The 16,556-nt window shown below is 37.2% G+C and overlaps 4 protein-coding genes across 4 annotated transcripts; all 4 read left to right on the top strand.

Annotated features, from left to right (window-relative positions):
* On the top strand, window positions 1-2,145 carry LOC106312910 (proteasome subunit alpha type-1-A). The gene is made up of 2 exons (XM_013750598.1): window positions 1-473; window positions 1,485-2,145. The coding sequence occupies exons 1-2, from the start codon at window positions 123-125 to the stop codon at window positions 1,974-1,976; spliced, it is 843 nt and encodes a 280-aa protein (XP_013606052.1). The 5' UTR covers window positions 1-122; the 3' UTR covers window positions 1,977-2,145.
* A 3,574-nt stretch (window positions 2,146-5,719) lies between these two features.
* On the top strand, window positions 5,720-6,338 carry LOC106317579. Its single transcript, XM_013755372.1, has 2 exons — window positions 5,720-5,935; window positions 6,071-6,338. Exons 1-2 carry the CDS (start codon window positions 5,842-5,844, stop codon window positions 6,304-6,306), a joined length of 330 nt encoding a protein of 109 aa, XP_013610826.1. The 5' UTR covers window positions 5,720-5,841; the 3' UTR covers window positions 6,307-6,338.
* Window positions 6,339-7,287: 949 nt separating this feature from the next.
* On the top strand, window positions 7,288-8,446 carry LOC106315912 (zinc-finger homeodomain protein 13). The gene has a single exon (XM_013753753.1). It carries the CDS (start codon window positions 7,467-7,469, stop codon window positions 8,334-8,336), a length of 870 nt encoding a protein of 289 aa, XP_013609207.1. The 5' UTR covers window positions 7,288-7,466; the 3' UTR covers window positions 8,337-8,446.
* Window positions 8,447-8,969: 523 nt separating this feature from the next.
* Window positions 8,970-10,214, top strand: LOC106314456. Its single transcript, XM_013752325.1, has one exon. It carries the CDS (start codon window positions 8,970-8,972, stop codon window positions 10,212-10,214), a length of 1,245 nt encoding a protein of 414 aa, XP_013607779.1.
* The last annotated feature ends 6,342 nt before the right edge of the window (window positions 10,215-16,556 follow it).

Below are 16,556 nucleotides of genomic sequence, written 5' to 3'. Positions count from 1 at the left end.
AAGATCAAAAGGAGAAAAGAGCATCCATGGCTTGAAGCAAAAGAAAAGTTTCTGAGCTGCTCTCCTCTGTATAAACCCTTTTCCAAACAAGAGCAGCAGAGAAGAAGAAGAAGAAAGCTAAAATGTTCAGGAATCAGTACGACACAGATGTGACGACATGGAGCCCAACAGGCCGTCTCTTCCAAGTGGAGTACGCCATGGAAGCAGTCAAGCAAGGCTCCGCCGCAATCGGGCTCAGATCTCGCTCCCATGTCGTCCTCGCCTGCGTCAACAAGGCCCAATCCGAGCTCTCCTCTCACCAGAAGAAGATCTTCAAAGTCGATGACCATATAGGCGTCGCGATCGCTGGGCTCACCGCCGATGGCCGTGTCCTCTCTCGTTATATGAGATCGGAGGCTATCAACCACTCCTTCACCTATGAGTCTCCGCTCCCCGTTGGACGCCTCGTCGTTCACCTCGCTGATAAGGCCCAGGTTAGCTGAGATTTGGAATCAATTGCTCTTGATTTCACATTAGGTTATTGGATTTGAGGTTAGGGTTTCCAAAATTGAGGATTAGTTTGTGATGAATTGGAATAAATGCTTGAGGGAGCTTAAGAGCAAGTATGGTAGTGATATGAGCTGATTAAGACTTGTACGAGCTAATGGTGCTTAACAAGATGCACTACTGTATTCAAAAGGCTTTACCTAAAACTCAAAATCCTGTTTGGTATAACGATTTACATGTTGTTGTCACTACTGTATTACAAAGGCTTTACCTTTACCAATAGCATGTGTCTCGAGGAGTTTGGTGTTCTTCTGATACTTGGACTTGTTTATGAATGAATTGATTGTTGTGTCACGTAGATAATGGAGTTAGGTCTTTGTCTCACATGCTAGAGCCTAGATGTTGTTGTACAAATTGCCTGTAGTTATTAACTACATACATTCCACTTTCTGTTTTGGCTTATGGTTTTTCTCCTTTATTTACGAACTGAAAAAGTACGTTTAGATCAGAATAACTGATTTGGTTTCTGTTTTATGTTCGTATATCTTGTAGCTTCGTGGTGCAGTTTTCGTTTGTTGGTAACATTATAATGTACTATGCATATGACACCATTTTTCTGGCTTGAATTGGTGATAACTGAACTTGCTTTCCAGTCGAATATTCTGCAAGTCCCTAGTAGTTGATGCTGAAACTCAGATGAGACAGACAAATATGTTTAATATAATTGTGATATATCTCACTTTTGTTAACGTATAAAATAGATTTTCTATTGTATTCCATCTTTCATTTCTTTGTTTGTGACAAGCCACTGGGAAGAACTCCCCTCCCATAAACCATATGTATAATTAAAAGGAAGGCATTGTACCATAAGAACTTTCACTAGACAAGTCCAAATTAAGTCACATTATGTTACATTAAATATCATTTTCCTTCAGCTTTAGCAAGGTTTTTTCTTGATACTTGAGGAATAACTGTGTGTTTGTTCTGGCTATGAACAGGTCTGTACCCAACGATCATGGAAGCGGCCATATGGCGTGGGTCTTTTGGTAGGTGGACTGGATGAGTCTGGAGCCCATCTTTACTACAACTGCCCAAGCGGAAACTACTTTGAGTATCAAGCTTTCGCTATTGGGTCCCGTTCACAAGCCGCAAAGACCTATCTGGAGCGTAGGTTTGAGAGCTTTGGGGATTCTTCCAGAGAAGATCTGATAAAAGATGCTATTCTGGCTGTGAGGGAGACACTGCAAGGAGAAACACTTAAGAGTTCTCTCTGCACGGTCTCTGTTCTAGGTGTCGGTGAGCCGTTCCACTTCTTGGACCAGGAAACTATACAGAAAGTGATTGACACATTTGAGAAAGTACCAGAGGATGAGGCTGGTGAGGCTGGTGAGGCTGGTGAGGGTGAGGCTGAAGCTGCTGTTGCTGCTGCACCAGCAGAACAGGGTGGTGGTGGTGCAGGTGACCAAGACGTGGCTCCGATGGAAATGTAAGGCGTGTGCAACGCTAGAACTGTTTTAATTGAATGTTTGTTGGATTTACTTTGGATAATTTCATATGAATCATTTGCAAATCGCTGCGGCTTTACATTATATGCTCGCAAACCTCGTGGGGTTGAAATCATTTGGTCATTTTAATTTCATAGCTACCGTTAAGACTCTGTTTTTCTTTCATTTGGTCATCTGATTTAAATCTTTTCACAACTTCATATCTCATTTATACCATTTTTCTGATTTGGGGCTTGCACATTAAAACGGTAGGCAGTAGGCATACAACAATACACGCCAAATTATGTTTTATATACTTATCACGCTCACGCCTTTTTGTAAAAGCTAGAACAGCCTTACTATAGAAAGACCACATGTCTTGAAAGATGGACTCACAAGAGACCTCCAAGAAGGGCCTGAGTGAAACTGTAGGGGCTAAACGTACAAACTCTGTTATGGTGGGCTCAAGTCCTTGAAGGATGTCATAGTGGTTTCTGTAGTGTGTCCCATCATCTTTCTAGTCTTGAATTAGCGAAAGAGCAACAGGTTTTCAAATTTAGCCGAAGGAGATGCTCGTGTAGCGGCTATCGTGTGAACTACCTTGCAATCCTGGACTGGCTAGCTCTGTGTGGGAGCAAGGTGGAGTGTTGCTAAGAAGCCATCTTATCCGCAACATGGAACTAGGATGGCTCCAAACTTCGAGAACTGTTCCTAGCGAATAATTTCACTATCTTCAGACCTTTGTTTAACATATATCGCAAATACATCTTTCTCTAAACCTACAATTAGTCTCATACTCATAACCGATAGTAATACAACTTCACATTTCTAACCTTGAGTTTCCTTATATGGTTGCAAATAATCCAAAAATCACAAGAAACACTATAGATAGCTGATTTAAAACTCAAACAATGCTGCATATTATTATTACTTTGACGTCGTCTAGTTCAAAGGAAAAGCATAAGTGGGCCCTCTACATGGTGACAACTACGGAAAACATAGGACGATGGCAAGTATTGGCAACCATGTAACCACAGCCATTGACTTTTCCGGCTCTCTCAATCATTTGTTTAGCCACCAACCCGTCCATTATCCATCAAATGAGAATTAATCAGAGTTTTATAATTTGTATTTTACAACTTAGTGGATCATACAAAATTAAATTAAGAAAGAACAACCAATGTGTTTTGGATGTATGAAGGCAATGAGATTAAACATATAAAACAACGTCCAATCGATTGAAAATTATTCTATTTTGGATGGTTTTTTCGCAAAGATATTATGCATTTTTTAACATGCAGAAAAAAACCATATCTTTCAAAAAACTTTCTATGAAACTTAAGAGCAAAGCATCGCATAACTCGCAGTTTACTATTATTTTCCTGGGACAAAGAAGTTTATCATTTCAACGTAAGTTAATTAATATATATGACATGTAATTTAATAAAGATGTTTTAGTTTGTTAATGAATTTTTTTCTAAAAACATCTCCAAAAAAGTTGTTTGCTCTCCAAAAAAGAACTTCAAAACTTCAAATTTAAAGTTTAGAGCATCTCCAAAAATGAACTCTATTTTGAATTTTCCAAAACCCTATATTTGAAGTTTAAAGGTGTTCTTCTCCAAAAACAAAATTTCAAACTCAACTTCAAAACTATTTGTATTTTATAATATTGTCTTTATATTTGTCATAACTAATTTGAATTCACAAAACTTTTGTAAATAACTAGCACATATATAAACATATTACAACAATATTAATTAATAAAATATTAAATTAAATTAATAAAATATTATATTAAAATATAAAATTTTAAACAATATAACTTATTAAAATTCAAGCAAAATACCGTATTATTCCATAAAGTGATTTTTGTAATGCATATATGATATACTAGTGAATTTCGAAGTAAAAATGGCTCTCCTCATTTTAATTTGTAGATTAAAGATAAAAATTGTTGAAATCAGGTGATATTAATACTTGTAAATACATTAGATTAGAACAAGAAAATAAAAGAGAAACATAAAATATTGCTAAAAGACTAAATTTTATCGATGATATTAATACTCTCGTGAATATATTCAATATGAACAAGAATAATTGTACGAAAATACATCATCAACAACAACAACCATCTTCAGTTATACAAAAAAAATTGGACAATATTTGGAAATTTTGAAGGTTCCGGATCAAACTTACATGACTATTAGTGTTGTTGTAATATTTAAATTTGTGTAATAGTTATGTCTTCGTGTAATTTTTTAAAAGATTTTTTTGTTAAGTTTCTTTTGTATACTTTTGTTATCTAAATCTATTTTTTAATATTTTAAATCTTATTTTAAAGTTTTATTTAATTTTTATGTGTAAACTTAAATTTTATAAAAAAAAAATATTTATGAGATATAATTTTTATAAGGATTAAACAATAAACAAGAAAATATTTATGAATCATAAATGTGATGTGTAATTGTATGGACCAAAATACAAATAAAAATATGAAACTTCAAATTTGAAGTTTTGAAGTTTCTTTTTGGAAATAAAAAAACTTCATATTTGAAGTTATAGAGTGTCTTTTGGAGGTGCTCTTAGAGTTTCACTATTCAGAACTCCAAATTTGAAGTTTCATCTTTTTATTTGCATTTTAGTCCTTATAATTAATTACATATCACATTTATGATTCTCAAGTATTTTCACATTTATCGTTTTATTCTTTAAAACTTTTGTATATCATAAATATTTCAAATTTATTTTAATAAATTCAAATTTTACACATAAAATTAAATAATTTTTTTAAATAAGATTTATAATATTTAAAACTAGAATTAGACAACAATAATATTATAAAAAAACTTAATATTTTTTTTAAAAGACATAAAAACACAATTGTTACACAAATTTAAATATTACAACAACACTAATAGTCTAGTAAATTTTCTTCTGAACTCTAAAATTTTGTCCAAACAATTCTGTGTAACCGAATATGGAGCATTACAGAAAAAAATTTATTGAATAATATGGTATTTTGTTTGTAGTTTAATATTTAATTATGTATTTCTATTTATAATTTTATATTTTAGTATAATACTTTATTAATTAATATTACTGTAATATTTTAATATTTTTACTAGTTATTTTATAAAAGTTTTATGAATTTATATTAATTATGACAAATATAAGGACCATAGTAAATTACGAATAATTTTGAAGTTAAATTTGAAGTTTCACTTTTAAAGAAGACAACTTGAAACTTCAAATATAGAGTTTCGCAAACTCTAAAATGGAGAGTGCTTTTGGAGATGTTCTAATGGTGTTTGGAGATATCTAAGATGCAGAAACTGCGTCAAAAACCTTTGATTTTTTCGTTGCATTCAAACGTAGCATATGAGCAAAACGCATGTATTAGTTTGACCAAACGATCAGCATCTAATTCATTTACAGATGTTACATCCGAATGCAAAAAGCGAATAGTATTAAGTTGAGTGATCTCATTTGTCTTGTCATAGTTAGAATCCAAGGTACCAAATATGGATTTTGAAAATAATCAATTGGACCAATTACGAAAACAAAAATAATTTATTAAACCGGACCAAAATAATTCCCAAACAACAACCATCCTAACCACCATGTATATGTTAATCCAACAACTTATTGAATGATTGACTTCATGCGAGAATATTAAAAACCTACAAATAAAATACAATAAAGGAAAGAAGAAAGTGTTGAGAATGTTATGCAAACATGGCCAGCTCAATGTTTATATTGATTAAGAAGTTGTCTCTTCTCAAACCTGTTTTTGTATTTTCTGCTTTATTATTAGGGATGAAACAAATATCCATCTTTAGTTAGAGAAAAAAAATCAGAATTGTGTTGAGAAATGAAAGGAAGGGCCTACGTAATGATCTTCTTCTTCTGGGCTCTTCTCACTATCATCACCCCAATGCTAGTTAGCTGGTCTCAGGCTCTCAAAGGTAATATTCTTAACATCAAACTTCATTTATTAGTCAAGAAAGTGAACGTTTTTGGTTTTCTATAGTTGTCATTTTTCAAAGAGAGAGTATTGTAAATGCATTATCCAATTCGAAGTTTTTATACTGAATTATCAGAACATAATAAAAAGGACTCCGGTCCAAGGAGAATGATGGGATATTCAGCAGAAATGATTTTGACAAGAGAGATTGTTGAACGCTTAGAAGAAGAAGTAGAGTTGATGATGAAGCCGTCAATGGCGCCTGCCCCTGAAGATAGCTCTGTTTTACCATCCAAGAATCAAACTTCGAAGGGGATAAACCAACAAGAAGGATCAGTCACTAAACATAAACCTCCCATGAGTTTGCGATAAATTTCTTTGAATATTTTCTTTTTATATGTCTATTTCCGCGACTATATTTAACTTGTTCATAAGCACTCGGTTTGTTTTTGGATATACTAAAGTTAATTAATGGTGGTGAGAGTTCTTGTACATATGTTAAATTGGCATTCGTTTGGACTTTGGAAGAACTTTATGTTTCTACGTTCTTGGTAGAAAGATATAGAAATGATTATTGTGTTATTAGTTTAGTAACGAGTTGGTGAACAAAGAAAAAAAAGAACAGGTGCTGCATGAATTTTACCAAACGTCATGGATGACTTTTTAGTCTGCCAGGTGATCTCATTGAGACGAAATATAGTTACGGTATTTTCGATGGGACACAAAAAATTTCTCTATATTTCTCACTAAAATATAGAGTGAAAAAGCAACATTACTCTATATTTCACTCTATTACAGATTAACTTTATTATAAATTGAACCATTGAAGCAAATTCAACTTTATAATAGAGTTACTCTATTTTAGTGAGAAATATAGAGTAATTTTTTTTGTGTACGATGGTCTTAAGCGGATGATGAACGGTAAACTAAAAGTGACATCTTTGGTTGCATTCGTTCAAGATTGGATTTAGGCTGTGACTAAACTTTTTTAACCTTTTAATATTTTCACTATCCAATTTAATATCTCAACTAATCATTTTGCTAATTTTAATATATTAACTTTTAAAAAATGTTCATTTTAAAAATCAAACTATTTTTATTTTAATCAAAATATTAATAAGTTTAAAACAAATTACAAAATTTTCAAAATCCAAAAACAAATCTGAATTGTGAATAACCTTAAACCTTTTAATTTTAGTTTTATTTTTAATATCAACTGTTTATAACTTACAAATTTTTCATCAAATGTTTACACATGAAGAAATAAAAATTTTGCATCAAATGTTTACACATGAAGAAAAACCTATAAAAAATGTCATCAAATGTGTGCCACACATAACACATGAATATCAACTGTTTATGACTTACAAATCTGGCCTTAAATTGGTAAAATCTTTGACAAAAAAAAGGGGTAAAATCTCCAAAAAAAGGAGTCCACATGGCAATATCCTTCTTACACGTTGATAAATGAGTGATAGCATTTTAGAAGCTTTAGCGACTTTGTACTCATTTCTCTCTGTTCTTCTTCTTCAATGGACGAGACCAAATCGAAGATTGAAGAACAAAGCAGACGTCGCACTAAAGCCACACCCATTTGCCGTGAAACTGGGGATCACGTCCATTCCCCTCCCACGCGCATAACCAAATCCACGCGCCCTCCTCACGCGCCACCGCCGAACCTCGAATCGATCTTCCGGCTCTCTCCCGAGCCACGCTACGGCGAATGCAGGAAGAATCAGGCAGCTAGCGCCGGCACCACCGCCTACGACGGCTGCGGAGAGTTCGTCAGCGCCAATCCCGGAGAAGATTCTTTCGATTGCGCCGCATGCGGCTGCCACCGTAGCTTCCACCGGAAGGAATCTATCTCCTACGGTATCCTCGAAGCGCTCAAGATTTCGCCGTTGCAGTTTCGCCAGATCTTCTGCTCTCCTTACGGCGACGGAGAGGCCGAAGAGAAGAAGAGGATCGCGATGGATCGATCGTCCGATGAGGAGGAGGCGGGGAGAGCGAAGAGGTTGAAGACGAGGTTCACGGCGGAGCAGACGGAGAAGATGAGGAGTTACGCTGAGAAGGTGGGGTGGAAGGTGAGCTCCGAGAGTAGAGAGAGAGTCAAAGAGTTTTGCGACGGGATCGGAGTGACGAGGAAGAATCTGAGAGTTTGGATGAACAATCACAAGGAAGCTAACGGCCGAGAGGATGAGGAGGAGGAGGGGAGAGTGAAGAGGTTCAAGACGAAGTTCACGGCGGAGCAGACGGAGAGAATGAGGAGCTACGCGGAGAAGCTGAGGTGGAAAGTGGGCCCTGAGGACAGGGAGGAGACCGAAGGGTTTTGCAATGAGGTTGGAGTTAATCGGAATAATTTTATGACCTGGATCAACAATCACAAGGAGGAAAGAGACTGATGATGACAATTAATATTTGTATTTCGTTTCAATGAAGTTTTTAGTGTAATGTATGAAAATAAAATAACATAAAAAGAAGCATGTATAAATAAATAAAACAGCTTTCATCATCCCTTTGCTCAATTTTGTCAGATGAATAAAAATTTACTTGGAAACATGAGAAATGAACATACATCAGATGGAGAGGTTTTAGTGAGAGGTTTTCTTTCGGCAACTCCTAGTGGGTTTTAGTGTTTTATCCAAGGGGTTTTTAGGCGGTTTTCTTTGGGCAGTGTATTTTGTTGGTTAAAACACGTTTTCTTTTCTAAAAACACGAGTTTATCTTGGTTTAAGGTCATAAGTTGCTCACTCTAGAGATAACCTTATATGTTTGTTCTTACTGTTCTAAAAAAAACTTTAAAGACAAAAGTGGTTGGGAGTTGAAGGATTTCGATTCTGAGATTTAAGAGAAGCTTTTAAGAGATGTCGGTTGCAATGGATAGAGCCATGATGGCTTTAAGTTTGGAAGAAGAAGAAGTGTCTGACTTGCCTGGAGTCAGCTCAGCGGAGGAGAATGAACTAAGTCTAATGGGGGAGAGCGCTCAACCCTGAGTGTCAACCCATGACCCGTTTGATTATTCAGATGCCAAGGAAATGGCAAAAGAAGGAAGGGTGAGAGGTATTGCTCTGTCACAGGAATACTTTCAGTTTATCTTTAAGAATGAACACGATCTGATGGACGTGTTAGAGAAGGGTGTTCAGACGTTCAATGAGTGGGTGATTGTGTTGGAGAGGTGGGTCGAGAATCCGCCAGAGGACTACCTGCAATTCATCCCTCTATGGGTTCAGATGAGGAACATACCTGTAAATTATTACACAACGGTGGCGCTAGAAGCCCTGGGAGACATTGTTGGGAAAGTTAAAGTGGTAGCTTTTGATCCAACGAAGCCGATAACTCAAGACTACATCATAGTTTTGGTGAGGTTCAATGTAGCTAACCCCTTGAGAACGTCTACGGTGATAGACCTTGGTGGGGGAAAGTTCACGGTTATTCGGTTCAGTTATGAAAAGGTTCAGAAAAGGTGTTATCATTGCCAGAGATTGAACCATGAGAAACCAGTGTGCCCCATCCTAGTGCGTCAAAGACAAGAAGAGGCGCAACTGAGGAGAAGCAGAGTCCAGGAAGAACTTGCTTTGAAGAAACAAGTTTTGCAGGAACATAATCCTCTCTTTGGGGTTTTGCTTGAGTCGCAATTAGGGATAAACCCATTAAATGGAAGACCAAAAATAGCAGAAGAGGTTTTGCAAGAGATGAGGAGATATCTGGTGGCTAATACCGGAGAAGATTTGGCGATTAAGATCGATAAAGTGATTAAATCAGTCAAAGAGGCTGAGAAGGATCCAGAGGTTCAGAGAACATGCTTACGACTGGAAGAGGCACCGGAAATAACCAAGGACCTTAACAGAGGCAAAGGATTGGTCTTTGATTACAGTCAGAAGGTAGATGATCAAAAGAAACAGCTAAGCATCTTCAAACCAAAGAAGCTAATGGCTGATGCCTTCAAATCAAACTCTACTCCAGTCCGAAGCTCGTTAGGAGGGGCAGATGCGGAGAGCAGTGGAAACAATGTAGTTGCTTTCTTTACAAACTATTCAACGGTGTTTAAGCCAGGAACCTCGAGACCTGGTGTATCCGGAATAGTAAGGAAAAGAAACAACACCCGCAGAAGACCTTCAAAATCAGCAAGGAAACCTAGAAAAGGAGGAGCCACCAACGAGGTTATGGCAGATTACACGGCTCAGAGAGAAGGAAAGCAAACTATGGGGAAAATAAGAGAAAGAATGAAGATCAGGGAGAGGAAGGAAGGTCAAAATCAAAGGCGAGCAGCCTTCAGGTGATCCCAAGTGAGGGATCGCCCAATCCCCAATGAGCATTATGAGCTGGAACTGCCAAGGATTGGGGCGGCCTTAAGGCTTGACAGTTCAACGTCTACGGGAAATGCGTCAATACCATTTTCCGGACATTTTATTTTTAATGGAAACAAAAAATTGTAGGAATGTTGTAGTAGATCTTCAAGAATGGTTGGGTTACGATCGTGTATATATTATAAACCCAGTTGGTCTTAGTGGTGGCTTGGCTCTTCTATGGAAGAAGAATGTCATTTTAGAAGTGAAAAACGCAGATAAAAACATGATCGATTGTCTGGTTCATTTCGGAGAGTTCACCTTTTTCTTAACTTGTGTTTATGGGAGCCGGCAAATGATGGAAGAAGTGTTGTTTGGGAAAGGATTAATCGTGTAGGGGTTAACAGGAAAGAACCAGTGGAGTTTGATTAGAGATTTTAACGAGATTTTAAGCAATCAGGAAAAAAGTGGTGGACCTTGGAGACCTGAGTCATCTTTCAAACCCTTTGCAGAGATGCTTAAAATCTGTGGAATGGAAGAACTAAGCAGCAGAGGAGACAGGTTCACTTGGGGAGGCACCAGGTGGAAGAAATACATTCGGTGTTGTCTGGATAGATGTTTTGCAAACAATGAATGGAGTAAGTTATTCCTTGGGGCTAATCAAAGTTTTTTGGAGAAACGAGGGTCTGATCATCGGCCTGTCTTTGTAAGGTTGAGGGCTTCAAATGATGTGTTCAGATGACGGTTCTGTTTTGACAAGAGAAGCCTTGTTCATGCTGATGTGAAAAAGGAAGTAAAGATTTCTTGGAAGAGAAGCAACAGGCAGGGGGGAATTTCAGAAAAGATTCATAACTGTAGAAAGGTTATGAGTCGTTGGAAGAAGAAGAGGAGCTTCAACGCAATGGACAAAATCAACATACTACAAGACAGGCTAGAATGGCTACAGTCGAGGTCATACCCGTGTGCTTTTGCGGTTAGAAACACTATGATGGAGTTGATTCAAGCTTACAAGGAAGAAGAGGTTTTCTGGAGACAAAAGAGTAAAGATAAATGGCTCCTATTGGGAGACAGAAACTCCAAGTTCTTCCACTCCTCTGTCAAATCGAGTAGATCCAGGAAAAACATCACCAAACTGAAGGATGAACAGGGTAATGAACAATGGTCGGATGCGGCTAAAGCTGAAGTAGCCCTAGAGTACTTTAGAAAGCTCTTTACGTCCTCAAACCCAAGATCAAACGATCCGGTTTTCTAAAGCATGATACCTAAAGTGACAGGCAGAATGAATGAAGTGCTCACTGAGGACATTTCGAAAGATGAAGTCAAGGTAGCAATTTTCTCCATCAATCCCGAAAGCGCCCCGGGCCCCGATGGCATGACAAGTTTATTCTTCCAAAAGTATTGGGATACTAATGGGGATGATGTTACAAAGGAGATACAAGAAGTCTTTATGACGGGACAGCTTCCAGCTGATTGGAATTTCACCTATCTGTGCCTTCTTCCGAAGACTAGCGACCCGGAGATTATGACGGATCTGAGACCTATAAGTCTCTGCTCGGTGCTATATAAGACTGTATCCAAGATACTGGTTCATAGGCTCCAACCGTTTCTTCAAGACATTGTATCAGTCAATCAATCTGCTTTTGTTAGCGATAGATTGATATCGGATAACATAGTGATCGCACACGAGGCAGTACATGCCTTAAAGGTGAACCCGTCGGTATAAGAAGAGTTCATGGCAGTGAAGACGGATATGTCGAAGGCGTATGACAGAGTAGAATGGAGTTACCTTTACTCCCTGCTGAGAGAAATGGGCTTTCATGAGCGATGGAGCACTTGGATAATGATGTGTGTAACCTCGGTCTCTTTCTCGGTTCTCATTAATGACCAACCCTTCGGGTTGATTAAGCCACATAGAGGAATTAGACAAGGAGACCCTCTATCACCGTTTCTTTTCGTAATGTGCACGGAAGGTCTTTCACATATGATGGAGGTGGCGGAGAGGAATGGGATAGTACAAGGTATGAGATTCTCCCAGGAAGGGCCGTCAGTCCATCATCTATTCTTCGCGGATGACAGCCTGTTTCTATGCAAAGCCACAGCTGAATAGTGTCAGAACTTAGATCGCATACTGCGTTTCTATGGTGAAGCTACAGGCCAAACAATTAACTATCAGAAATCTGCAATCTCCTTTGGGGCAAAGGTCAAGGAGGAAGTGAAGCTTGTGATCAAAAACATCCTCAAGATTGAGAATGAAGGAGGAACCAACAAGTACCTTGGCTTACCAGAATGTTTCTCAGGTTCGAAAGTTGAATTACTCTCATACCTGAAAGAAAGAACGCAAGGGAGACTTGATGGATGGTACATGCGCAAGTTATCGCAGGGAGGCAAATAAATACTTTTGAAATCAACGGCTGCGGCATTACCGGTTTATCCCATGTCTTGCTTTAGACTCCCAAAGACATTGATCGCTAACCTCGCAAGTTTGATGTCGCAGTTCTGGTGGGGTTCAGACATGGGGTCAAGGAAGATTCACTGGGTTGCTTGGGACCGTATGTGTCTTCCTAAAGACTTGGGTGGGATGGGCTTCAGCGACCTAGAAAGCTTTAATCAAGCCCTGCTTGCAAAACAATGCTGGAGAATCCTTTCTCATGCTGAATGTCTCCTAGCACAATTCTTAAAGAGCAGATACTATCCCCAAGGCGACATTTTATCAGCGGGCATAGGAGCAAGACCATCATACGCTTGGAGGAGTATTCTTTTTGGTAGAGAGCTCTTGGTCAAAGGTTTAAAACATGAAGTTGGGAATGGAGGTAACACAAGAGAATGGCTGGATGACTGGGTGGAGGATCCTCAAGAGGGTTTGAGAAGACCTTGGATCAAAAACATTACTTTCGATGTCAGGTTAAAGGCCTCGGCTCTTATTAATCAGGCCACAATGAGATGGAATGAGACAGCTTTGCAAGAGATTTTTGTGCCGGGAGATGTGGAGCTAATTATGCAAAGGCAGCCGGTTGTTTCTCAGGAGGACTTTCATTCATGGAAATTTAACAAGAATGAAAATTTCACTGTAAAATCGGCGTATTGGCTGGCTTGCTACAACCGGAAGCAATGATAAGGCCGTCGCTGAACCCGCTAAAAGAGCTAACCTGGAAAGTAAAGACACTACCCAAGATAAAGATTTTCGTATAGAAATCCTTGAATGAGGCTTTACTAGTTGCTGAACTTTTACGGAGAAGGGGAATGAAAGTTGATGAGCGGTGTCAGTTATGTGGTAGGGAGGGAGAAGATATCAACCATGCTCTGTTTGTTTGTGATATTGCTCGACAGGTGTGGGCTCTATCGGAGATACCATCACCAAGAGAAGGTTTTCATGAGGCCTCGATCTTTGAAAATCTCAATTACCTGTTCGGAGTTACAAAGCTAAGAAATGGAGCAGAGGAAAATAAAAGAGCATGGCCATGGGTTGTATGGAATCTCTGGAAGAGTAGGAATGAATTTATGTTTAAAGCCCACAGATGGTCTGCAATGGAGATAGTGATGAAAGCTAGAAGGGAATCTGAAGAATGGTATTTGGCTCAAGTGGTAGACCGAGTGATGGAAGAAGAGGTGACGTAGGAAGATGTGGCCAGCAAGCCGAAATGGACCCCTCCTCCAAAGGATTGGCTTATGTGCAACGTTGCTCTCGATTGGAACAAGAAAACAAGATCTTTAGGGGTAGCGTGGGTGGTAAGGAACCACAGGGGTGTTGTGCTGTGCCATAGTAGACGTGCCTTTGCTGAGATTAAATCACTAGAAGATGCTAAACTGGAGACTCTACTATGGGCTGCTGAAAGTATAGAAAGCCTAAGGTTTAACAAGATTATTCTGGCTGGGGACTTTGAAGTCTTGTTTGGTGCGATTATGCGACCTCAAGCTTGGCCATCGGTCAGGTTTCAAAGAGAAGAGATTGTGAGGGTTAGGATAAGGGACTGGAAGGTGATGAGAATTAAAAAGGAAGCAAACAAAGGAGCGTCTTTCATCGCCGAAAGTGTTAACTCAAAGGGGCTCGTACAATCGTATGTAGCTACTAGCCATCCGGTTTGGTTGTTTGAGTTTTTCGTGAATGAAAGCCGTCACCTCTAGAAGGTGGAGAGCAAGATGGTCTAGAAGGTGAGGCATCTGACTTCTCCTTTTTGCTAAGATGGTGTAACAGAGGTTTGGCCGGTAGTGGTCTGTAATTTTCTTTTCCACTTGATGTTGGTTGTTTTGCTTGGACATTAGACTTTCTTATCTTTAATGAAAATTCTAAGTTGGGAAAAAAAAAAGAAAAGAACATACATCAGATAAAAATGTGACCACGGTGGTTGCATATGTAATTATGTCTGACTACATTCGAGTGACCAGAGAGAAGCCAAGTTTGTTAATCCTAATTGTTGCAGCATGGATGTGAATATAGCATCGTTTTTTTCACCTGGTTTGGAAAATATATTTAAAAAACTACCAATCACAATCTAAAGGTTTGGTTACGGGTTAGACCAACTCTAATAAGACACCAAAACATCAAATTTGGCATAAGTTCATCTCTAATGGAACACTAAAAAATTACACTATCCCATTAAATTTAGCGTAGAGTGAATAGTTTTACACCAAATTTGATGTAACACTATTCATCATACCAAATATTTAATATACATATTTTATTGTATTTCATTCAGCAACATAGCTCAATTATTATTATGAATTAATTTAAATTTGTAACTAAATATAAATATTTTGTATTATTTGTATTTTTAATTATTTTTACATAATTAAATATTTTTATTTATTTTTAAATAAGAAATCACTAAATGGTAATGTTTTATATTATTAAAAATAAAATATCATAGAACTTTATATTTTATTTTTAATACTATAAAATTTTAATTAGTATTTTATAAAACATAAAAATTAACAACATAGGCTGGATAACATTAAAATGCAAATTAAATTTGAAATAAACACTCAAAACATAAAATAAATATATTATCTTGTTATGTGCTTTTTATAATTAATAGTTTGCAATTTTTAATATTTATATACAATAAATACATAAACTATAATATTGTTAAACCGCAAAGTATAAAGGTAAACAAATGATATAAACAAAAAATTACAAAATTTTAACAAATATAATATTTAAGTGTGATTAATAATTAATTATCAATTATAAATAATAAAAATAATAAAATTATTAAAACTGAAAAGTATCAAATAATATATAATATTACTTTTGGTGTAATATTTGGTGTCATGATTGGAATGGCAAAAAAAAATATGACACCAAAACACTAAATTTGGTGTAATTTTAACACCAAATTTGGTATCATATTGGAGATGCCCTTAGAAACAAGTCAAACAACAGAATAGCTTATCCATAATCCTCACGAGTAGCAAGCAGATCATGAAAACACCACCAACATTTAGACACCAAACAGTTCCTCCTATGTGCTTGTTAATGCTTCCTTTAGAAGTTTCTCAGTCAATTCTTTAGGCAAGCCCATCATGCTATCTGTTGTTCCAATCTGATACATCAACAATACACCCTTTAGTCAGCATTCATGGTCCAAAAGTATAAAAATGACATGATCGACTTGTTGCAGAGCTTGTTCGTATATCCTCAATGATGAAGAAGGAATACAAAACACTAGACTCGAATCCAAGTAAAGTTGTGTTATGGTTCTAAGTTATGTTTAAATACAGAAGGCAAAGGAATCCAACCACTTCTTTCAAGCATGGCAATATTAGAGGATGTTTAAATACGAGTGCACCACACCTTACGCACCATGCCTTCCTCAATCCGCTCATCAATCAAGACAGCCTTAACTTTAGTAGAAGCAATATTGACACATAGAAAGAACAATAGAGTGAACTGGATCCCAAGGCACACGGGTTCGACTCCTCCGGGATTCCAGAGAGCGCCCAGTGACAAAAAAAAAAAAAAAAAAAAAAAAAGAAAGAACAATAATCATAAACTTGCACCAACCACCTCTTCCCAGTTTCTCAATAATCTCCTCTGGTATTTCGTTAAGAAGTGAAAATCATCAGCTGTTGCTATATGCATTTGACAAACTATTAAATCCCAACTCTAATGAAACGCACATGTTAAAATGTTCACCTCCACTCTATCGACGCCACCTTTTCTGAATACTGTTTTCAGATTTGTAACAACCACAGAACTCACTGTTGCTGTGTCCCTTTGAATAGCCTGTGTTTTTAATTCAGATATTTGATCTAAGCCTTGAGAGTTGTCGTTAACAAGTAAGGTCACAGTCACAGAGCTTACTATCCTCTTATATATAGTCTTATGTAGGCCTGGGC

The sequence above is a fragment of the Brassica oleracea genome, chromosome C9 (assembly GCF_000695525.1).
Source record: "Brassica oleracea var. oleracea cultivar TO1000 chromosome C9, BOL, whole genome shotgun sequence".
Lineage (NCBI taxonomy): Eukaryota > Viridiplantae > Streptophyta > Magnoliopsida > Brassicales > Brassicaceae > Brassica > Brassica oleracea.
This window is presented reverse-complemented; position numbering and strand designations above follow the sequence as displayed.